At 37.8% G+C, this 24,562-nt stretch overlaps 1 protein-coding gene across 1 annotated transcript; it reads left to right on the top strand.

The window, feature by feature from the left end:
• Positions 1-1,288: 1,288 nt before the first annotated feature.
• On the top strand, positions 1,289-23,390 carry mapkapk5 (MAPK activated protein kinase 5). The gene is made up of 15 exons (XM_053481485.1): positions 1,289-1,504; positions 1,741-1,949; positions 9,543-9,616; positions 13,640-13,715; positions 15,357-15,454; positions 15,536-15,644; positions 16,019-16,108; positions 16,273-16,368; positions 16,484-16,564; positions 16,919-17,106; positions 18,214-18,334; positions 18,506-18,636; positions 20,471-20,586; positions 20,689-20,793; positions 21,223-23,390. The coding sequence occupies exons 2-15, from the start codon at positions 1,905-1,907 to the stop codon at positions 21,315-21,317; spliced, it is 1,425 nt and encodes a 474-aa protein (XP_053337460.1). The 5' UTR covers positions 1,289-1,504; positions 1,741-1,904; the 3' UTR covers positions 21,318-23,390.
• The last annotated feature ends 1,172 nt before the right edge of the window (positions 23,391-24,562 follow it).

Below are 24,562 nucleotides of genomic sequence, written 5' to 3' on the forward strand. Positions count from 1 at the left end.
AAATCCTTCCTGCTAGAGCCTGCTGTGAGCTTCCTTCTCCAGGAGTTTTCTGTGTAACTGATGGAATAAAGCGTTTAGTTTAATAGACACTGCTATTTCTAAAAAAAAAAAAAAAATAAAATGTCTGAGTGACAGGACAGCACTTATAAATTTAAGTCAAGTTAAAGTATGATTATAGTAGATAATTAGTGGTATTAATTTACCTCTAAAATAAATAAAACAGCTGAGAGTGGTGATGTAGCAACCAAATGTTTTTATAAAGTCATAACCCATGCTTTATTAATTATTTATACAAATTAAACCAACAGCCGCTTTTAGGAAGTTAGATATAAATGGTAATAAAAATGGTAATGTCCAGGGATATGTGGATTGCACAACCCTGAACATTAGCATTTTTTTTATCACCATTTATATCTAACTTCATTCCGCATAAAAATGCCATAAATCTATATCCACTTTGTACAGCTGTTCTTATTGTTCTATAATTCTTCATATAATTTTATATTGTGTATTTTTGTTTTGCAGCTTTTATCTTAATTTTATTTTATTCTGTCTTAGTTAAGTTTACCTTCTATTTTTTCATATTTATTTCCTTTTCATAGTCTTTTATTTTAAGGTCCCGAGCAGTTGTCTAAGCATTTCACTGTGTATGTGACAAATAAAAATTGAATTTAAAACTGACAATGCAGGGGAGTTTTTGCTCTTGTGTTCAGTGCTGATTATATACAGTAAGCATCAGTGATTGTGCGACCAGAACACTGACGTTAATTTATACAATAAAGTTCAAGTGCACTGAAAATAATCGTTACTTGAATCCCTGCAGAAAGGACCGTTAACAGCACTCCCAGGGAAGAGTGCATGAAATTAAGGATCAGGCCGCAGGGCTCCAGGACACTGTCTTGTCACAGGCCAGTTGTAACCCCACGGTAAGGTACGTCAGACTATATATTTTGTACACACACACCCAGTGTTTAGGTTTCCAGTCTGCATTACTACACGCACCGCGTGTGAGCAGATGGGTGAGGACCCCGCCGCGTCACCAACAGAGCCGCTGCTGCAGTAGTCCATCAACCTGCCTGACTCAAATACATTCTTCATGTTCAGTAAAAAAAAATAGATATGCACACTATTTCGAATAGATAGACTACGTAAGCCTTTTAGCACAACGAACACACAATATAGGAGATTAATTGGGAAGATATGATGCAAGTCTCTCCTCTGATGCTCTCAGGCGCTATGAGGGACAGCCCGCGTCCGCACCGCTCTCTGCCCGTTTCCTGGGAGAATCGCTAACAGAGGGATGAGCCTACTGCTGCTGCTCCTGCTAGCGCCGAGACACAGCGACTCGCCAAATAAGTCCCGAGCGCTTAGCGGACTGCGCACACAGTGTCCTGATACCCGGCGCTTAAACCGCTCACGCCTGGCTGGAGTTCAGGCCTGTTCACACGACGGCGCCGTCGCTTCTTTTGTTTTGCGCTGCGTGTGCTAGCGAGCTAAACAGCAGGTAAGTGTTGAGTAAAGCCGCTGCTGATCGCCGGGTTTCCGTTAATCAGCGCTGTTTGTCCCGAGCGACACAGCAACAGTGCTGAGGCTCAGCCGGGCCGGTGTACCGAGCCGAGAGGGAGAAGCCCAGCTATAAATACACGGCTTTGTTTCCCGTCCATCTAAAAGTGGCTACAGACAATCTCTCTCTCTCTGTGTCTCTGTACTGAACTCTGACGGTCACTGATCCTGAATCAGCGACACACACATCAGCACGCCGACTCGACTGTCTCAAATTTAATGGAAAGTCACCGCTGCATTTCGGGAAAAACACCAGAGAGTCGATCACCCGAGGCCGGACACACACACACTCTCACACACACACTGATCAGACGGGGCCGTGTGTGAAGACGCAGCAGGACATGAGCACCATGTCTGAGGACAACAATGCAGATAAGTTTATTAAGGTGAGAGCTGGTTACCCTGAAGTCTGTCTTATTCTGACCTCATTCACCCTCTAGTGTCTGTAGTGTTTCTGCATGACTTCATCATTACATGCTGATCAAAGCAGCTGTGACACGAACAGAAATACAGCTCAGTATGTACAAATAAAAAAAAGTGCTTTAGTCTGTACATTGGTTAGAACTCGCTCTTTCATTCGGATCTTTACGTCTCATATACTGGAGGACCCGAAACCAGTCTCAGTAAATGTTCTGTCTGTTTGTCCAGCTTGATTTTGTCACCGAATGAGGCAAAATCGAAAAACAGAATTTAATAAAACTTTGGCAGTAGTTAGGTATTTGCCTGAAGTTAAATCTGCGGCATAAATAAAATCAAAATGCTATGAACAGTTATGTCCCAGATTTTGTTGCGTTACGCAAAACTGGCAGGACAGAATGTAATGAAACTTTTGCAGTACTTGAATATTTCCCTTATCAGTACTAATAAACTGATTAGTGTAATCTGCACCATAAATGAAACCAAAATATTGAATAAAATTGTTATGAAAAGTTATCTGCCGGATATTAATAAGAAAAGCTAAACTAAATTTTTTTTTTCACTGGGATAACTTTAACCTAAAATAATATCATCACTAATAACATTAAAGCTGATCAGCTTATTTTTAGCTTTAACTATTTAACTATTTCTAAAAACTTTTTTCCATCAATGACAGGTACTTCAGCCAGTCTAATAATAATTAAAATAATGCAGTGAAAAATACAGATTACATAGGGAAAGCAAAAATGTCACAAATCGAACATGTAATACACACTGCACCACAAACACTGCAATTGAAAGTAATGTAGTGTGCAGAATGTTTGGATTGGATATGTAATGAGGAATGATGCAATTAACTAATCAGGTTCTTTTATCCTCACATTAACACCAGATGATTTTATCTGTATCTGCGGAATTCCTGTCCTTTCTCTCCTGATTAAAGTCCACGCTTCTTAAGTTGTAGATAATGTAAATCATTTACATTTTATGGTGAAATGATTCATACCCAGTACATGGAACGCTTCGACCTGAATCTGTGTTGGGGTTTGAGCCAAACGGCTCCATTAACAACGCCTGATCCGAACTTTGGCACACGCGACTCGAGTAAAGGCCGTCCTCTTGTTACTCAAAAGTATCAGGGTGCAAAAAAACTGCGTAGACACCTCTCAGTCCTCCATATCCAAAACACTGTTGGAAATAGTTGACGTTATTGTAACTCGATGGTGGTGTGGAAAACCGAACCCCATGCTATAGTCAGAATCCTAACTCATCCCATCGAGACCAGACCACAGCAGTAAAGTGATTTTAAGTTTAGAGCCTCTGGCAGGACAAATGTCATTTTAGATGCCGTCTTGCAGTCCAGCTGCACAGGAAACCCATGCAAGGCATCCGAATAACCTCACTGGACTTGGCACCTCACATTTAAAACAAACTCAACAGGAGTTTGTGCTGATTTGTGCCGTAAAACTGTGAGCTGATTTAGATTTTGGGATAGAATAAATGTCTGTACACCAACACAGTGAATGCTCGCACCAAATGGGGTAAGAAATGCAACTTTGGTAGTTGTCCTGACTATAGAGTAAATGTACAGGGTTTATTGTAATGCATTGGTTGTAGTATGATCATTTATGCAAGTACAGCATATCCACAGAGTTGTGTGTTAGACACTCACAAGCCTAATAATAAGCAGGTTGCAGAAATAAGCTGTGGTTATTCAACATGGAAAAAAGTATAAATGTTTTCTGTACGCTTTGAAATAAAATTAAAAAAAAAACATTTATAAAGGAAGACTTCAGTCAGAGCTAAAGCTGTTTTGTTTACTCTAGAGAAAACCTTTCTCAGTTCTATGACAAGCTCCTTTTGTTTTCTTATTAGCAAGCAGTGTGTGTGAGAGAGTGGATGAAGTGATTTCTCATAGTGTAGGGCAAAAGCTTTTACAGGAGCTAATTGATGTTTCACAACATTAATTTAAACTATAAACTGAAAACGAATTAGGTGTTTGTTTTTTTTTGTTTTTTGTTTTTTTGTAAATATAAAAAGTGCAGCGTAGGCAGATGATTGGGGTATGAGAGGAATAGAATATGCCGGGATATGATGTTATTGTTAAATGATCAACTTAATGGTTGTATGGTAAAATATCCAGAAGCAGAAAGCTGCATCGTACCACCCAGTGGTTGATTATTTTCCTTCAGCCGCATGCCCTGAGATGTTTTGTCTTTGTGTACTTCAGTGTAAGGTGAGAGTAGTGTTACACCACCTCAGCCCTGTTCAACTCAACAGCAGACTGAATTCTCTACGCATTAGTATAATAACTGACTGAGGTGAGCAGTATGGAGCAAAATATCACCTTGTCATTTTTGACACTATTTCAACTAGGGATGCACCGAAATTTCGGCCGCCGAAAATTTTCGGCCGAAATTGCATTATCGGTTTCGGCCGAAACGTAAGAAAGCGCCGAAAATAAAAGCCGAAATTGTCCCCACGCCTCTCCCATCCTCCCGTCTCGTTCGCGCTGTCATTACGCATCAAACACGGAGTATGTCGGCGGTTTGGAAGCACTTCAAAGTTTCAGATGAGGACAGCAAAGTTGCAATATGCAACATTTTTTAATACAAACAAAAAGAAAATATTTTAAACATGTTTTTTAATGAAGCCATTTTCGGTTTCGGTATCGGTTTTCGGCCAAGTGCATCCAAAAATTTCGGTTTCGTTTTCGGCCCAGAATTTTGATTTCGGTGCATCCCTAATTTCAACAACGCTTTTCTAACCGTGCATAACATAAAACAAGCGGAAGAACAGTTTTTAGTAACAGAGTATTTATTTTCGGTGACATAATTGTAAAAGTTAAAACACAACGAGATGTACCTCCATATCAGTCACATTAAACATTTTATCACTTAACAGATTAAAATAAAATTGACCATATCATTGTGAAATAACACCCACAATGGACCTGTTGCTACTAAAAGCCCATGAAATTAGCCTAAAAAGTTTTGCATTGATCCTCTGGAATACATCACTACTGCTTAAAATGACTAATGCTTATCCTTCTTTAGCATGCAATACAAGCTATCGTTACCAACATTAGTGTCACAATGTGCCTAAAGACAACACTTAACCTTACAAACAATAACGATACAATAGTTAATTTACAGCTTCAGGTTCTAAAATAAAAAAAAAATCACACTTTTGTATTTTCGCAAAACCAGCACAGAATTGTTAGTCGTTGAGAAAGCAGTCTAATGTGAAATGGGTAATACACAGGTGCAAATTTCAGGATAGTTGTTGGATTACCATAAATAAATGGTGAATCACTTAGGGAAATGTATTTATTTTCTAAATATTCCCTTCAGGAATGTTGTCATAAATAAGGACAAATCTAAAGAAAATGTGTGCCAATTTATAAATGGGGGGGGGGGGTGTAATAAGGTTTACATTTTCACAATAGATTCACTTTAAGAAAAACACACTATTCAATTATCCTTGGATAAACATATAATAAACAACATTTCTCGCACAGTGCCTAAAAATACATTTTAAAAATCTGTTATGTACAGTAACAACCGAAGCAGCAACCTCATTTCCCCTCTCGTCTTTTCCAACCACATAGCAATCAGCATCACCAGTGTACCGATCACCGTCCTGATCGTCTGTCATCATCTGCACCTGTTCCTTACTGGTTCATGGCCTAAATTAAATGTTTGGGTTTTTTTTTTAATCGTGAATGATTCATAGGTCACTGTGTGGCTTAACAAATAAAAACATTCCTTTGAACTTGGTCAGACCTATTTTGCACAATTACATAAAAAAAAATACACCAAAGTTTGAAACATTTTTATGAGATATACAGTACTGTGCAAATGTCTTGAGCCACTCATCAGTTCTTCATATTTTAAAGCACAGTCCTGTATATCTCAAAAAAATGTTACACTATCAGTTACACTACACTATCAATCTAGTTATATCTCTCATCCTTAATCCCTGATAATAATAATAATGTTTAACATTTTAACCATCGCTGTTGTGAAGGCTAAACTCATGATGGGTTATTCAGTTCTTTGAAAAGTGGCTAATGTTAATCTTCCATACTATTTTTTTCAATGTTCTATAGTCTAATTGATGATACTTTCATGGACGTTAGCTATGGTCATTTCTTTTCTTTATGAATTTTTGCAGCAACTTCTGTTTTTTCCCAAGGAATATTCAATTTTTTTGGGTCTACTTTACCTAAATTGCATAAGTAATAGTTTACCCACAAATTATTATTATTATTTTTTTACCATTATATCTCTTATTATGATGTGTATAAACCAAATAAAATCAGCCAATATTGTTTGCTTTATTTTATGGGTAGCTGATTTTATTAGGTTTCCCAATATATTTATTAAATAAAAGTAAAATAATTGTTACAAAGTCAACGCAAACTTATTAGAAGTAGTTGTAGGTTGTGTGGGTTTTGTCTAAATGTACCATGCTTAAGTAGCTTATCTAAAAGACAAATGCTGTATATTTACATGCAATTATGTAAAATTTTGATGTGTTATTGTGAAACAGTACACAGGATTTTAGCAGATTTACTCCACTGGAATTGAATTGATTGGTAATAGTCTTAACTCTCTAATTTATCAATAACTTTCATTAAGTAGATGACGTTTCTGTCCAGTTCTGGTGCTTCTGTTCCAGTCTGGAATGAAATTGTGGAGAGCTGACTGCGCTGATGTAGCTGCACCATCTATAACTTTTGTAATTTACAGAATATTCTTGTCTCAGCAGCATTCAGAAAGTTGTTAGCCGATAGACATACAGTGTTCACAGAGCTTGGAATTAAGGTCAAATTGTCACGACTGAAATGATTGCATTATGTCCTGTTTTTCTTCACATCGTTGTCCTTGCACCAGCTGTATTATCACTTCGTTTACAGCCATTGTGTTGTTTTGCTGCACGAGCATCTTGTCTGTGTACATTGACAATGTATACTATATATATATATATATGTTTAGTGCTCAAAATATTAATATTTGTATTTGCAAATGGATTTAAATTGGACACACATGTTTGAGGTGCCTTTTTTATGACCTGGGAACACTGAAAAACACCAGTAAAACAAATAAATCATTTTTATTTACCTATAATAATAATAAGAAAAAGCAATTTGTGGAACAAGTTTGTTAATAAACCAGACACATCTCTGTTGAGTTTCCTCTCCTCTGTATAATTGAGTAAGCAAGCCAATTAAGTTTCAACGCAACCATTACCTTTTCCAAATGAGGAAACTGTTGTTTATGATTATATTTTATTTGATGGCTTTTTATATTGCAAGAGAACTGCCTTGTACAATCTGTTCTTGGCAGATAGTTATGGTGTGTAAATAGTCTCAATGCTCCAACCTTTTACTCTTTGCTTAGTGAACTAACATAGCTCATGTATTTAGGTTAAAAATAAATTTATGTTAAAAGGTACAGTACTGTGCAAAAATCTAGTCCTCTCCGTTTCCCCTTATACAGCGGTACCTCAGCATACGAATTTGATCCGTTTTGGGAGCGAGGTCTTAAGGTGAAATTTCATATTGCAAAATGCATTTTCCCATAGGAAATAATGTAAATGCAGATAATCCATTCCTGCCACCCAAAATATTACCGATTTTCAACATTATAATAATTTTTTGCATATAAAATCGATCAAACCGTTTAGAAAAGACATGTTAATTAAGTAAAATATGAGATAAATAAACATTAAACCTCACTTAATCTTAATTTCTGAGTCCTCTTGACACCGCCTATTAAAAAAAAAGGAATTGAAAGTGGCTCCCTTTTCTTCCTCCTTGCCATCCTTGAGAACATTCTTGGGATCTATTATGAAAGAAAATGCAAAAAATATATATTTAAAATCACTTTGCTTGGCTTTTCACTGGTGGATCGATTTGTTCGCTCTTATGTTGAAAATGCTTCATATGCCAAGACAAATTTCTTGCATAATTTCAGTGGAAATTCTTAAGTATGCCAAGGTTCCACTGTATTATGCTTCCAAATGGTCTTTTATTACAGTATTTTATGTAGTCTTAATGAATAGTTCTTGGGCTTTCAGAAAGACTTTTTTTATTCTCCGTACATGAGCAGTTTCAGAGAAATGCGTTTTATTTGTTAAGCCACACAGTGACCTATAAATCATTTAGGCACCAAAAACCATCTAACTTCAGGCATGAACCAGCGAGAAACAGGTGCAGATGATTAGTATACTGGTGATGCTGAGTGCTAAGTGGTTGGTAAGACGAGAGGGGAAATGAGGTAGCTGCTGAGATTATTACATAAACAACCAATTTTAAATTGTAAAATTAAGAGGCATGTTGCAAAAACCATTTGTTGGCACTTCTTTTTATTTTATCTACATTATTCATTCTTTTATTCAATATGAAGAAATAAGTGGTGGCTTGAGATTTTTCACACTGTACTCATCAATTTAAACATCAAATAATTCCTGTACCAACCTACTGTGCTGCACTACACTGCATTACAGTCAGCGAGTGAGTAATTTTATGGATTTATTTATTAATTTGCCAACCAACTGCAGTAGTGGTTCTCCTCAGAAGGTGTGCATTAATTATACAGTGTAGCTCTGACAGTAATTTCAGCTGGAATGTAAAGAATGAGTTTGTGCTGATTCTAACTCAGTATCATTCCTGTAGTGAAAACTTGTTCACTTCAGATGCAGATGATCCATATAATCCGAGAAAAATAAACAGATTAAGAGAACATTGTTTTTTATAAAGAGAGCTACATAAACTGCTGATTTGATTCAGTTAGATTTTTGGCATCGTGATTTAATAGCTCAGCTCTAGTGCATATTGATATGGTTTTCTGTTAGAGGATGTTGATAAAAAATGTATGTAAAGCGTCTCAGGTGTTGGCGAGTTTTAATACTAAGTGTGTTTTTTACCTTGTGTAAGTTGTCAGGATTTGCACATTGCAGTTTATTAATGATAATCATATAATTAATTGTACCTGCTGTAACCTAAGAGTTATAAATGATGTCATTCATTAAGAAATAAAAAAATGAGTAGTGAGTGGTGCAACACAACAGTGTTTGCCTTATTATTTGGAGAACTCCAGAGTAGTCTTGCACCCGTAGCCGGGAGACTGAGGAGCAGACAGGTTAAAAGCTGTGGCATGCTTGCTTTCTCACCTCAATTAGAGCCATACTGGCCAGTCGGAGGCAGAAGGTTGCGTGAGCAGAAGTCACGCGTCTCATAGGAAGCATGTGATCGTCTTCACCTCGCTGTTAGTTTGAATACCCTTAAGACTTGTGGGGTCTTTGGCTGGTGGTTTGCTGGTCATTGTCCTATAATGAGAATAAGACACTTATTCAGGGTGGTAACATGTCACATCCTGTCACTTCTGCCTGCCAACAGTTTATCGCTTTACTAGGTTTAAACACACATTTTTGTCAGGCTTTACTTCTGTCATGACTCTAGTGGGTAAAGATGTTTTTTTGTTTGTCTCTTGTTGTTTATGTGAAATAGCAACCTATTATGGTCTGCTGAATTAACGTTAATATCACACCCACAGGAGAGCTCCATCCTGGAAGAGTATAGCATAAACTGGACCCAAAAGCTCGGTGCTGGAATCAGTGGACCTGTAAGGTAAGATTATGGTTCTGCTTCATCTAGATGATTATTTTTTTTTTCCCTGAGTGGGGAAACTGCCTGGGGAATTAATATAGACGTTAAAGTTTAGTTGTTTTACAAAATACTTTTACGAGTCAGTTTAAGCCATTCAGGTGGGTCTTGAGTCTGCGTGTAACAAACAAACAAGAGTTTGTTTTCTTATTAGTTTTGTATTGGCCAGGGCTTAAACAAGCTAATTAGATTAGATTTGACGTCATAAAAGGGGAAACCCTACTCCTTCTTGTTGCTCGGGCTTGTCCGCGGTTCTCTGGTGGAGCGTAACTCTGCAGTCTCTCAGTCACATAGACACTGAAATAATGCATTTAAAAGAGATGTGAAATAAAGGGAGTATGAGATGTAAAAAATATAGACTATATATCGGAGGCATATATCTGCTAGAGCATAAACACACACACACCTAGGGGGAACATCTGATACCTATGTTAACTTGTTAAAGGAGTGGTAAAATATAGGACCTTTAACATGTTACTGCCAAGTTCACATGGGAAGCTGTTGGCCAAGGATGTCCTATCTCTGATTGCCTTCTAGTGTGTGTACCGTAGTTACACATCTAATGTGCAGGTAGCGTTATCATCAGGAGTGCAGATTTTTTTTTAAAGGGATGTTGCCTAATGCTCTCATTGTCCAGTTATCCTATTTTGGAGCATGAGGGAGACTAGAAACCACTGAAACCGCTCTGGAGACATCCACTGACTATCCTCACTTGCATTTAAATGGCAGGTAAAATCCTCCATATTTTCATCCGAGTTTCTTGTCTCTGTGCAGACCACATAATATTATAAAACTTTTTCCCATCATCCCCAAAGCCGTAAGCATGGAAAAGTTTCAGGAGTCTATTCCCTAGTTTCTGCACTGTTTGATTCACACCCAGATAAATTAATCCAAAGAAGTCTGAGAGAAACTTCAGTTTGCTTGACCTATCCCCAGTGTAGAAAGTGTCCTGTCAAAGACCCAGCAAAAGGACTCTCCTGCTGATATAAACTCTAAGACACTTTTAATGTGCAATATCCACCTCATATGAATGCATGTTTCACTTTTTGGAAAGCCAGTAGGAAAATATTACAGAATGTTTAACGCTGTTCTACGTCCAGTTTATTCTGCCACTTGTCAAATGGGCAGCTGGGTTTGTTATGCTGACTGTTTGCACTTAATAATAATAATAATAATAATAATAATAATATCGTTTTACTATCCCCATGCTTATTAAAAGCTACATGATTACAATTTGTTTCTTCTTCAATAAATCTCACAGTTTTTATTAGCATGATTGGGATTTCCACAACATATTTTGCACCATGCCTTATCTGTTTGGCATTGTGGTCCCTCCTGCAACCTTTTTCACCAAGCACTGGTTTCTTATGTTCGGGTTCAGTCGAGCGTTTCTTTTTAGTTTGCAGATTACTGATTTCACTTTGACAGCTTGAGAACTCAACAGAGAAAAGTAGTGCGAATTTGCCTGCTCATTGACTTTGACAGAGGAAGGTTGAGCTGGTGATCTTAACAAACCAAAACTGCACTTAGTGGAACATTTCCTCCATTATCTTTGTTTCTTAGCTCTGTTGGCAGTGCATGCAACCGTTGTGAAATCGAATAAAACAAATCCTCCTTTTTGGCCTCCTGTGTTCTCCTGTTTCTGCAAAAATGTGTTTTGTGTTTAGTATGGACGGTGCTAAACTGTGGTGAAAGACGTTATTCAGTTCTAGTTACTGGATTTAACCCTGTAACATATGTTTTTGCATTTGATTACAGTATTGATGCATATTTGCCTAAGAACTTGTTGTATAGGTTGCGATACATGTCTTCTGCTGTCTGGTAGATTATTGATGCGTTACATGCAGAGTCTGACTGATGAGCTGTACAGTACTTAAAAACTAGATCAGACGTAACACTAAAACTACTGACAGGTTAAGTGGATAACGTAAATAAAATATTTGATGTTAAGAATTCAGATATAAGTTGGGAAGTCTTGATAGGGATACCAGTTTAGTACTCAAGCTCAACATGGAACATTTCCCCTCATTCTGTGCTCGACCACAGGCTCCCTCCCTTTAGTGCTGATTGGCTGGAACAGCGTTTTGCCGTTCAAAAAATTTGTACTCACATGGTGCACTGCGAGGTACTGATATCAGTGCTTGGTGTCAATGAGTACCCAAAAGGAATTAATTGTACTCGTATTCTTTTTGAGAAAAAGTGGTATCTTTCGGTGCATGCCTAGATATAAGATGTTTAAAGGTTCCCAAGTGGAAAAACTAAATTAACCAGCTTATTGCAAAAATCCCAAGTGTGTTTTTTCTGTTTAATGCCATTTAAAAAAAAAATTCAGTTATGTGCAATAAAGGGATTATGTATCAATAATTACACAGATCAGCCATAACATTAACATCACTGACGAGTGAAATGAACAACACAATACACCAGCAAACTGGTGACAGGTTCATGGGCACCCAGCACTCGCCCATGTACGTAGTCCGGCATGCAAAGAGCCCAAGACTGTGACCCGGCGTCCTTCTTCCCCAGATCTCAATCCAGTTGAGCACTCATGGTTTGTTTATGACAGAACAAGTCTGATCCACAGAGGCCCAAAGGATCCGCGACCTACATCCTGGTGCCAGACACCAGAGCACACCCATAGAGGTCCTGCAGAGCCAGGGGTCTAATGTTATGGCTGATCAGTGATGATTTGTTACATTTTATTACAATGAAAGTTTTCATCCTGCAGGATTACAACACACTGGATTTAAACATTAGTTATTTAAAAACAAATACTAATTCCCTTTCCTGCTGCAGAATACAAAATATTCAAAATGTTATTGAAATAAGTGGAATGTTTTTAAGGAGAATTCAGGTGATCTCTCATTAATCACAGAAGGGATCCTTTTTTCTTATGAATGTTTCCCAAAACAAACTTGTCCCTTATCTTCTGTTTATTATTCTCAGAGTGAAACACAAAACTAGCATTTCTTTTAAACTCTCCTTTCTGTGTAATGTGGTCATTTATTCTGTAGATGGTGTAGAGCAACTCCTACGGAAAATGTTGAAGATGTATATACAGCAGTATAAATCAGTCCTTAGCAGGAGGGTTAATTTTTTGCTCGTCTCCTTTTTAATAGCTCGCTTTTGGCTGCGTAATCATCCTGTTTGAGAAATACACTGCAGCAAAACAGCATCAGTGCGAGTTCGCACATCAGGTCGAGCGATAAAACTTTGCGTCGAAAGGTCCTGACTGTTTGGAGTTTTCTCCTGCTAAAGCCCATGTGTGCCGCCTCCCTCCCCTGCCAACACACTGGTATACTTAATTGCTTTATTTTAAGCAACAGTGGGAGTTTTTCTTTTTTTTTTTTTTTTTTTTTTTTAAATAAAATATAAAATAAATTAACAGACGGTGGATGACAAATAAATAGAAACTCCTAGTTGTCCAGATTGTTTGGATGTTTTCTGCTTTACATTTGTTTCCTCCATGTACCGTCTTGAGCATCATGTAGTGTAGAGCCTTTCCTCAAAACAGATGTTTTATTGACGTTCCCAGGAAGTTATTTTTCATTAAAAAAACACAAACGCCCCCTTTTCCCACTTTGCCTTACCATTCTATATCCATCTTATTGTTCCTTTTATTTACCTTTCAGTTATTCCTTTTCTTTTCTTGTAATTATATTTGAATACTGTTATTATAGCTACTTTGTGTTTGTGCTGTAATGCATCTGTACTGCATTTTTTATTCATGTAAATGAAATGTTAAGCTTATTATGTTAAGCAGAACATAACTTAGTGTTTTAGTAGTCACACGTGTATTAACTGTACATTCTCCTGTTAGCTTTGGTGCAACTTTTTAAATGGAACTGAAGCACTTCTTCTCAGCCTCCATGCTCATGCAGGCCTTTGGAAAACCTTGTTTAATGTTGTTTTATGAGCAACAGAATGTTGTAAAATGTGAAAAACATACCTATTAAATTAAGGTAACTAATTTCTTTTTCTCTCCAGGGTGTGTGTGAAGAAGTCAACACAAGAACGGTTAGCTCTGAAGATCCTGATTGACAGACCTAAAGCACGCAATGAGGTACTGAGGGTCTTGATTTTTGCCAAAAGATTTTTTTTTTTTTTATTCATTAATTTGAATCCAGTTCTATAGTTTGTTGGAGTGTAATTAGTGAAAATGCCTTTCTGCCTTCCTTACCTTTTATTATAAACATTTGGTGTTTATATGAACCCTATTGTGTCACTAATACTCTGAATAATAGCCCAATCAGAATAAAAGTGCATCATTTAAACGCTTCAGTTAGACGTAATCCGACTCAGTAGGAATGAATTTTCACCCTTGGCAGTGATTACAGCCTCGAGTCTTTGTAGGTATAACGCGATGAGATTTACACACCTGGATGGTGGATTTTCTGCCTTTCTTCAACAAATCTGCTCAAGCTTAGTCTGGTTGATTGGGGACCTTCACTGGACAGTCGTTTTTCAAATCTCTCCAGAGAACTGACAAACTTCAATAAGAAATACTGAAACTGTTTAATAAGGAATACTTAAATACTGTTTAATAAGGTTCAAGACAGGGCCCTGGCTGGGCTGCTTTAGGTCATTCACAAGGTTGCCCTGAATCCACATGTATGTTGTCTTGGCTATGTGCCTTTTGTTGGAAGGTAAACATGAGTCCTGAGTGCGGTGGAACAGGTTTTATAAGAGGGTATCTCTGTACTTTTTCCCTTAACCATGACCAGACTCCCAGTTCCTGCTGCTGAAAATCACACCCACAACATAATGCCGCCACCACCATGCTTTACTGTTGGGATGGTATTGGGCAGTTGATGAGTTCTGACTAGTTCCCTCCAGATGTACGTTTAGAATTGAGGCCAAACAGTTCAATCTTCAGTAGGCTTTCATGTGTTTTGTACTGAGAAAAGGCTTTTGTCTAGCTACGCTGCCATTAAGTCTAGATCGGTGGATTACTACAGTAATGGTTGTCTTTTTGGATTTTTGTCCCTTCCCCATGCGGAATCTCTGTAGCTCAGTCAGAGTGACCTTTGAGTTATTGGTCAGCTATTTTACTAAACTGCTTGTTGGTCAGTTTGGCCGGTTGACCAGCTCTTGGACAAGTCCTGGTTGCGCCAAAACTTCTTCTATTTTAAATTTTTGAGGCCGTTGTGCACTTGAAATTTTTTTGTGCTGCAGATTTTTTTTATAGCCCTCCCCAGATTTGTGCTTTTATAATAGTCTTGTCTCTGAGCTCTGCAAGCAGTTTGTTTTGCTCTGATACAGTATGCATTGTCAGCTCTGAGGCCTTCTACATGGAGGTGTGTGCCTTTCCAAATCATGTCCAAGCAGGTTAATTTAGCACAGATGGAGTACAGACAAGGTGTAGAAACCTCTCCGCAACAATCAAGGGAAATGGGAGGCACCTGAGCAAAATATCATGTGGTGGTGTAAAGGGTTCTGAAATTTATAGACATTTCTTAAATTTAGTTTTTACTTTGTCTTTATGAGGTCCTGAGTGTAGATTAATGAGAGAAAATTAATTTAAACAACTGTAGTAGAACATGTGAATGGCTCGTGGTCACTAGATGTTTAGTCCTCAAATTTAAACCATACCACGTATCACAAAGTTAATGTGGTATTAGGCAATTTACTTAAAAACAATAAACATTCTTTGGACCACTTTAAAATGTATTTTAATCATCACCTTCATCATTCTCTTTATTAGGTGAGACTTCACATGATGTGTGCCGCACACCCCAACATTGTACGCATCTTGGAGGTTTATGCCAACAGTGTGCAGTTTCCCCATGAGTCCAGCCCACGGTAAGACGCACACCAGACCGACTGTCTCTTCTTAACTTAAATGGTCCCTGGTTTATTTTTGTCCCCTATCCTGAGTTACAGAGCAAGATTATTAATTGTTATGGAGATGATGGAGGGAGGAGAATTATTCCACAGAATCAGCCAGCACAGGCACTTTACAGAGAAGATGGCCAGCCAAGTCACTAAACAGGTAACATGCTGCAGCTTTCCACACGGCTCACATGTTACTTATGTTCCATCTGATCTCGGGGGGTGAACGAATCATATATTCATTTATAATTCAAGTGTTTATTGTGCTTTCCCAGTCTCATGTACTGGTTATCTTAAAGCTTGTAAGACTAGACTCATAGCTATAATAATGCTATATTAATGAAAATGATGTGCATTAATGAAGATCCAGTGCTTTAGCTACTTGAGTGTGTTGGTTCAGCATACACACCATGTCCTGTTTGCACATTTAAAAAAAAATTTAGCATGTCATTGGCCAAAGGTTCAGCTCTTGGCATTCTTTGTGTTTTTTTTTTGTTTTGTTTTGTTAATCATCCATGTAATTAATTTGCTCAGATTGCCCAGTCTCTGGAACACTGTCACTCACTTAACATCGCACATCGAGACCTAAAGCCGGAGAACCTGCTGTTTAAGGACAATTCACTTGTAAGTAATGGTTTATTGTACAGAATACATTTACATTTAGACATTTTGCAGATGCTCTTATCCAAAGCGACTTACTTAAGTGCATTGAGTTTTCCTTAATTAAATCTATCCTTACACTGGTTCAGAACACTTTTACTTACAGCCGTATAAACTCCACCTTTCAGGACGCTCCTGTAAAGTTGTGCGATTTTGGTTTCGCCAAAATCGACCAAGGTGATTTGATGACCCCACAATTCACTCCTTACTATGTAGCACCTCAGGTGAGGGTAATCAGGATGTTATATTTTTAATCCCTTGCATTTTTTGCTTGTTTGCTTGTTCTAATATCATAGTTTTTATATATTTTTTTTTTGTTTGTTTGTTTGTTTTTTACAGGTACTGGAGGCACAAAGACGCCACCAGAAAGAAAAGTCTGGAATAATACCTACCTCACCCACTCCTTACACATATAACAAGGTAAGAGGCTGCAGGAGGAGGTGGCGGGCATTTCCCTGTGGAGCTTTGTAGTAAATAAACGAGCTAAAAAAAGTGTTTTAGTGACATTATTTCTTAGTGCTACAGTATAATTTACTTAATTGACATGATTGCGTACACGAGAGAGCTTTGTGAATACAGGACATGTTGCCGTGGCGAACTGGGTGCAGTACCTAAATTTTTGCCAGTGGGGAAGACAAATGAAATAACGTGATTTTAAGTTAAATAAAAAAAAATATGAATGTGAATTCACAAATGATGAAATGGACATGTGATCTCATTTCAAGATATTTTTTCTTTGCTATCCTTTTGACATTCATGCGTTTTTGTTTGCAGAGCTGTGACTTATGGTCCTTGGGCGTTATCATTTACGTGATGCTGTGCGGTTATCCTCCGTTTTATTCCAAGCACCACAGCCGCACCATCCCGAAAGACATGCGCAAGAAGATCATGACGGGCAGCTTTGATTTTCCTGAAGATGAATGGAGCCAGATATCTGAAATGGCGAAGGACATTGTCCGCAAGTGAGTAGGGAAAAGAGTCATGAGCCTGGGTTAAAGTCTGTGTGGTGTAAGGCTACGCAATCAGTACAGTTTGGCTATGAACATAGTTTGGCCACTGATATAAAATATTTGCTTTTAATATTCACATCAAAGTCGACCCCAAAGAGACGAGTCAATGATCCCAGGTATTGAACAGCCTACCCCAAAGCTTTGGATGGCATGGATTGAAGTTTTTCAGTTAGTGAGACCATGCATCTTTATTTCGCTTTAAGTTGGCATCTATCTGAGAGGAATTGAACAAGACAACGGTTCGCACTGGTCTCGCACCTCCAGGGTCAGTGTTAAAATTTCACCCCCGGACCTGTGTTTGTGGAATTCACATCTTCTTCCCTTGCCTGGTGGGTTTCCTCCCAAAGTCCAAAACATTTCCAATTTGTCCATAGTTTGAGTGTGTGTGTGGCTGTGCCCCACGATGTTTGTGTAACCCAACTAGGTTGTACCACACACCATGTGCCACAGGTTAGCTGGGATAGGCTTTAGGCTGCCCGTGACCCTGAACTGGATAAGTAAACATATAGTTGCAGAACTGGTTAGAAAACGAGAAAACAATCTGATCAGTCAAAGAAGTTAAATGTATGGAAGTTGAAGGGCATACCAACTAAAACGAAACAACACAATTGGTTCAGTGTCTACAAACACAATTTTCTGGTTTGATATCAAATTTCAAATGCATATTCAATCTTATGTGGCGCACACAACCATACACAGTATGCTATGCAGTGAAATGCTTATAGGACTGTTTGTGACCCAAAATAGAAAATACGATAAAATAGGAAGATGGAAAGAAAAATGCATAGTCAAACGTACAGATTTGTACACGTACATGGGTTCACTGTCTTTAATACTAACTAAGTACATGTAAGAGGCACAGAATATCAGGAGCAATTCAGCATATGATATTAGCTTATCAGTTTTTGATTTTATTCCCCAGAATTAGATGGACTGTATCATCAGTTCATTCTGTTCAAATAAGTGTGAAATAAGGCTGTGTTAATTTTGTAACAGGTTTAGTATATGACTGGGAGGCAACAAAATTATTAACAATATTTTTTTTCCATCCTGTGTCAGGCTGCTGAAGGTAAAGCCTGAAGAAAGGCTAACCATCGAGGGGGTCTTGGCTCACCCCTGGCTTAATTGCACTGAAGCTTTGGACAATGTGCTTCCTTCTGCTCAGATGATGATGGATAAGGTTAGGACTGTTTGATGCATCAGAAATATATATATATATATATGTGTGTGTGTGTGTAGGAAATAGAAATATACACTCCATAAAAAATAGAATATATGCATTCTCAGAAGAGTGGAAACACTTTTAGCAATAACATGGACTGTGTGTGTGTGTCTTGTTTTGTGTGAGCAGGCGGTGGTTGCTGGGATCCAGCAAGCTCATGCAGAACAACTGGCCAACATGAGAATACAGGACCTTAACGTCAGCCTGAAGCCTCTCAGCTCTGTAAACAACCCCATTCTGAGGAAGAGAAAGCTGCTAGGGTTGGTTTTGCACTTTTCATCAGTAATTAGGTCACCTAATTTTTCGACCTGGTTATGATGAGCTTTATTTGGGAATCATTTGCTGGGACTTTTAGATGACAAATGTCATTCATGAAATGTTAAAAAGGAAATATTTGTCGTATCTTACGAGAACTCCTGATTATTATTATTTTTTTTAAGGGAAATGTGTGTATATAGAATGACTCACTAATGTGAACCTTGATTGATTAGCTTTAACTTGTGTAATCATCTTGAGTTACTGCAATATAAAATTAGATTATAGAATTATTAGAGTTATGCTTATTTATTGCATAAACCTGCATATATATGCATTTATAAATTTGGCCAAGAAAGAAAGCAATCCAAAAGAAAACATCAATATAGACAAATAAGACTGTCTGATTATGGCAAAGGAGATGTGGAAGGGCTGGTGTGAGCCTCTGATGCCACACTGCAGTTGCATTAGATCCAACTCACTCTGCCATTACGAATCGTCATTTGGTCTGTGAGCTTAAGGAATTGCTTGAAAAAATGCTGATCAGCTGTGCTATGAATGTAATTGGTTATTTTCTGACATCCACCTGAGTATGTAGCATCTTAGTGAAACTAAAATGTGGTGTTACTGAAACGCTTATAAATGTGGTGGTAATTTTTGGTGACATTTGGTCTAAAAAACACTTACTGTAAATACACCTTCACTAAACTATTGGAAAATGAAGGCATTTGTCTACATAGAGCATTTATTTATCTTTTAACGAGTTTGACTTAACATCTTGAGTTTAAAATGATTAGGACTTGCTGTGTCTAATTATTGTTTCGTTTCTAGCCTGATATAATAATTTACTCTTTTTATTTTAGTTATTCTCACCTTCATGTTCTGTGGGTAGATTTCATCAAAATTTGCATAAGATTTTGTATTTAAAAATTAAGCATATCAGCATAAACACATGGCGGCCCTGTGACTTACTAATTAGCACTGCCGCCTTGCACCTCGAGTCCGGGTTTAATTCCCGCCTCTGGGTCGGAGTACATGTTCTCCCCATGCTTGGTGGGTTTCCTCTGGGTACTCCGGTTTCCTCCCAAATTGCCTGTAGTGTGTGAATGAGCATGTGATTGTATAAGTATGTGCCTTTCGATAGATTGGCACCCCATCCAGGGTGTACTCCTGGGAAATATCCAGGCCCCCGCAACCCTGTATACAAGATAAAGCGGTTAAGAGAGTAAGAGCATAAACACTCACTCCCCTCTTCTGAAAATGTATTTATTTATTTATTTATTTTACTGTTGAATTTTTACACTGATAAACATTCATAAAAAATAATAAATTAAGCTACTTGCATAAGTGTATACATCTCCTTACTAGAAGGAGCCTCCTATACATTACAACACAATTATTTCCCTTCTCATATCCCAGCGTGTTGGTCAGTTGGGGTCGGAGCGCAGGGTCAGCTATGACAAAGTGGCCCTGAAGAGGATTTCTAGATTGCAGCTTGGTGGTGCTGTTGCTTTAATCGAGAAAACTTGGTTGAAGCACCTTTCTATTTTATAACTATAATCAGTCTTTTTAGGTGAGACGATTAGTTTGAGACATCTTGACTTATCTAGACACGATTTACCTTTCTTTCTTTGCAAATACATTCTATCTCTGATTGACTAAGCAGTCCTGTGCAGTCTTCCAAAATGGGACTAAAATGATCAAGAAGTAAATTTTGCAGAATTGATGTTCCTTTAAACTTAACAGCTTTTCTCAGTTACGTGTTAAAAAAAGCATGAGCCTGATTCTACACTCTCAGTAAATGTGACTGGTGTGATTTCTGTTTGTTTATTACTATAGTACAAAGCCCAGTGATGGCTTCTTCATTAATGACCCTGAAAATGGAGCAGAAGACTCCAATGTGGCCCTGAAAAAGCTGCGGGATGTCATCGCTCAGTGCATCTTCCCTCAGGCCGGTGAGCGAGTTGGCTAAACACACAGACCGGACAAGCACCGATAAATGGCATATGGGCATGTCACACTTGTCTGTACACTTATTTGGTTTGTGACTCTGACAGGAGAAAATGAGGACGAGAAGCTGAATGAGGTGATGTATGAAGCATGGCGTTTCAACAGAGACTGCAAGCTGCTCCGCGATGGCTTGCAGGGACTGACCTGGGATGGTAGGTGTTCTCTTAGTATTATCATCATACTTTCAAAAGTTGTTAATTGGGGCCTCCGAGCTCACGCAAGAGGAAGGAGCAGATAGCGCTGTCCTCCGAGTGTGTTACTCCGCCCCCAACGGTGCGTGAGCGAGCAGTTCAAAAAGATGCGGTCAGCTGGCGTCACGTGGTTCGGGGGAAACACGTGATAGTCTTCGGCCCTCCTGACTGAGTGGTTATAGTAGTCTTAATGTGGGAGTCCCCTAGTGACGGAAAGGAATTGGACATGACTAAATTAGGGAGAAAATTGGGGAAAAAATCCAAAATAATAATAATTAAAAAAAAGCTGTTGATCAATCAATTGTACTAACCGCTTTTGATGTTATTGTAATGATGATAAAAAGTATCAATCAATAAAAAAAAACTTTTTTTTTTCTTCTGTTCTTTCAGGTCGGGTTTTTTCTGATAAAGTGGATCGTTTGAAATTGGCAGAGATTGTAAAACAGGCTATCGAAGAAAAAACAAACTCTGAAGACTCCCAATAGAAAGTGCTGCATTTCTATTTCCTTTTGTACTGTTTATTAATTGTTCTTAAGCAAATAACTGTAAAGTGTAATTTTATGTAAATTGAAGCGCATATTTTCCCCCTTCCACGGACACGCTCGTGAACCTGTTGTACAGCTGTAGATAACGCCAAGCTGTTGGTACGAGTACTTTTTTCTACAGACGACAGTGACGGAACATTTCAAGAAGATTATTTTAGTTTTTGCAAGGAAAAAGTACCAACTGAGGCAGTAGCCTTTTGTAATTCATTTAAGAGATTTATTTTTATTTTTGTTTTAATGATGCTTGCAAATCTATTTATAAGAAACGAAAGCTGTTTTACCACAAAGCTTGCAAAGGACAAATTAACATATGGAGGCTTCAAAAATGGGTTGAGGTGGGGGTCTGGACAGAAGTTAAAGATGAAATTATGATTAAGTATAATTTCATACCACGTCATATCACATAACTATGAATTACAGCATGAAATATCAATCCATCATTTTCTGCTCCCTGAAACTGTACAGCAGTTCTCTGAATTGGAATGCTAAATAATTCCTATAGCCTATATCACAAAAACTATTGCAAAATCAAGCCATGCCGGTGTAATCTTTCTTCAATCAACTTGATTTATCACCAAACGCCCTTTAGTTCAGCTCTGACAAGGCTGTTGGGCTGTTGGATTTCGCTCTAATTTTATTAAACATACGATTTGCATTACATGAACTGTTTTTTTTTGGTTTTCCTAAAGCATCAGGGTCATAAATATTTATTGATATTGTGTGTTCATACAAACCAAATATCATGGCATAATTTAAATAAGTCTAACATTTGACCTGTATAGTTATAATTTGTGTAATGTTTGTGTCAGCCTTAAAGTTTTAATAATTTTGCATAAGGCACCTGTGCTGCCTGACTAGGTCTCATGTCCACACATGCTAAAATAATTCCCCATTTAAAGATGTCTGGTAAGTTTTAATTGTGGCATATTATTAATCTGATTTAGTAAAAACATACTAATGTATTTTTTTTAAGGATTACAATCCAGGGCCTAATTTACTTGCTTTCATTGTCTTTATATGAAACGATGGATGTAATAATAAGCTGTTTACCAAGACCTTTTCTTTATACAGTTTATCTAAACATACCTATAGACAACATAGAAAATGCAAAGAAATATGTAACACACTTTATCAATCATTAGACCTTGATGCATTGGAAATGCAATTTAAGTTATTATTAACTAGGCGATATCACCTAAATATCGAGCTAAAAATAACATTTATGTTGTAGCAACAAGTCCCCAAATAATACTAATCCTCAGATCCAGCACTACCCTAGTGCAGGAAAATACCAACAGATTTTTTTCTTTCTCTAACTAACCTTCATATCAAAGAATGTGTGTTAATAAGTTCAGTTCGAAGTTCATCGTTAAATACACACGCCTTCCTCCAGGTATGAACCCACAAACACAGTACAGTCTACCTTAATAACACTTGACATTGTTATTTTAAAGTGTTATTTCAGTTACAGTGTTATTTAGATTACTGTAAACACTTTTCTAGAACCAAAAGCTGTTGAGTTGAACCCAAAGATCTCACACACACACCCTGTGTATCTGCTGATTTCTCGGTCAGAAAATGACAATTATTCTACAATGTAGCAGTGCTCCTGGGGAAGATCCTCTGTATGTAACAAAACTGCTGAGCCATAGTCAGGTTGCCTTATTCCCAGCCCTTTGCAAACCATGACGAAGCAAATTCTCAAATCCTAAAACTGCCATCTTAATATGGTGATATTTTGTTCTCTCTGAATTGGACAGAAAGGCTTTGTGTCTATACCAAGTTTGCTACTACTAACAAAATCCATGTGTTTCTAGTGCTTCCTGTTTTTTTTTTTTTTAATGTATTTTAATTTATTTGATTTCATATCTTACCGTTTTATGATGTGGCACATGAGCACTTACTATCATTTCATGATGGAACACATGTAGACCTCAGACAGTTTTTTTGTTTGTTTGTTTTTTTGGGTTGGGTTTGGGGTGGGGGGTTCTGACCATGCTGAAATATTTGTATTAAAGGAATTCCTTGCTAAAAATTGAAAATGTTTTCATGGTTTTTATCACATATATGTTTAGTTAATCAATAGCTGTATGAATTGCAGGATATTGATACAGGGGTGAGTCTCACTGGTTGATTTTAAAAGTCGGATTATAACGTCAACCTTTTAGCTGTGTCTAATGCTAATGCATAAGGAGAGGGGACATTTGATTTTTCTTTTAAGAAAAATGCCATTGGTTGAAGTTGTAATTTAGATGTGTCCCTTTATTATTTTAGAGGATTGCCATAGACTCTACCAATGAGTGGCACAGTCCTAATGACACATCCCTGGCATTGAACAGCCTTTTCACAAGTTCAGTACTAAAGCAATACATTAAGGTCAAAGCTTAGTAGGCTCATAGATAGTCCATGCAGGTCATGCACTAGGATAAAGCTGGGGGAAAAGGCTCTCTAGTGAATTTACTTAAAGGCCATGCTGCACAGAGATTCTTAATCAGGGTAGATCTCACAGTGGTGAGGATAGGGTAGAATTTAGATTTCTTACTCTTCCAATAAATATTGGGACAAAATGATCAACGGACAGTGTTTATTGTAGGCCTTATGTCTCTGTCAAACCATTTTAGTAGCTTTGAAATGATGAAAGGGAGACCTCCATTCTTGAACTTCAAACATGATCATTTTTGCCCCCCTGAAAAAGATCCTACAGCGGTTTCCTTTTACCTATGGTTTTCTTTAATTAGCTCTAGCATGGCAACATCCTTTATTAGGCAAAGTCAAATACTGCATCTATGATGGATAACCTCTGTCTAGTCAGTGAAGAATATTACCCGTCTTCATTAAAAAAATTGATAGGGTCTGGATGATTAAGTCTAAAGTAGAATTTCACAAACCACCTGGAAAGAGGCAATCTGACGGACACATTGATAAACACAGTATTTAGACAACCAGCAATACAACATCCCTATGTCTGTCTGTACAGGAGACCACTCAGTCAAACAGTAGAAGGGGACAGTAGGCCTCTGGGGGCAGGGGCAGCTCAATGGTTAAGATGGTGGATCACTGACCAGAGGGTCCCAGGGTCAAACTCCACCAGTTTTCACTGCTGGGCCCTTGAGCAAAGCCATCAACTGCATAGGTGGACAGTGGATATAAAACGTCTACACAGTTTATTTAAATAAACTGAAATA

The sequence above is a fragment of the Clarias gariepinus genome, chromosome 21 (genome assembly GCF_024256425.1).
Source record: "Clarias gariepinus isolate MV-2021 ecotype Netherlands chromosome 21, CGAR_prim_01v2, whole genome shotgun sequence".
Taxonomy (NCBI): Eukaryota; Metazoa; Chordata; class Actinopteri; order Siluriformes; family Clariidae; genus Clarias; species Clarias gariepinus.

Coding starts and splice junctions, on each gene's coding strand:
- mapkapk5 (XM_053481485.1), top strand. CDS start 1,905: ATGAGCACCATGTCTGAGGACAACAATGCAGATAAGTTTATTAAG. Junction 16,565..16,918: donor CTCCTTACACATATAACAAG/GTAAGAGGCTGC, acceptor TTTTGTTTGCAG/AGCTGTGACTTATGGTCCTT. Junction 20,794..21,222: donor GCAGGGACTGACCTGGGATG/GTAGGTGTTCTC, acceptor CTGTTCTTTCAG/GTCGGGTTTTTTCTGATAAA.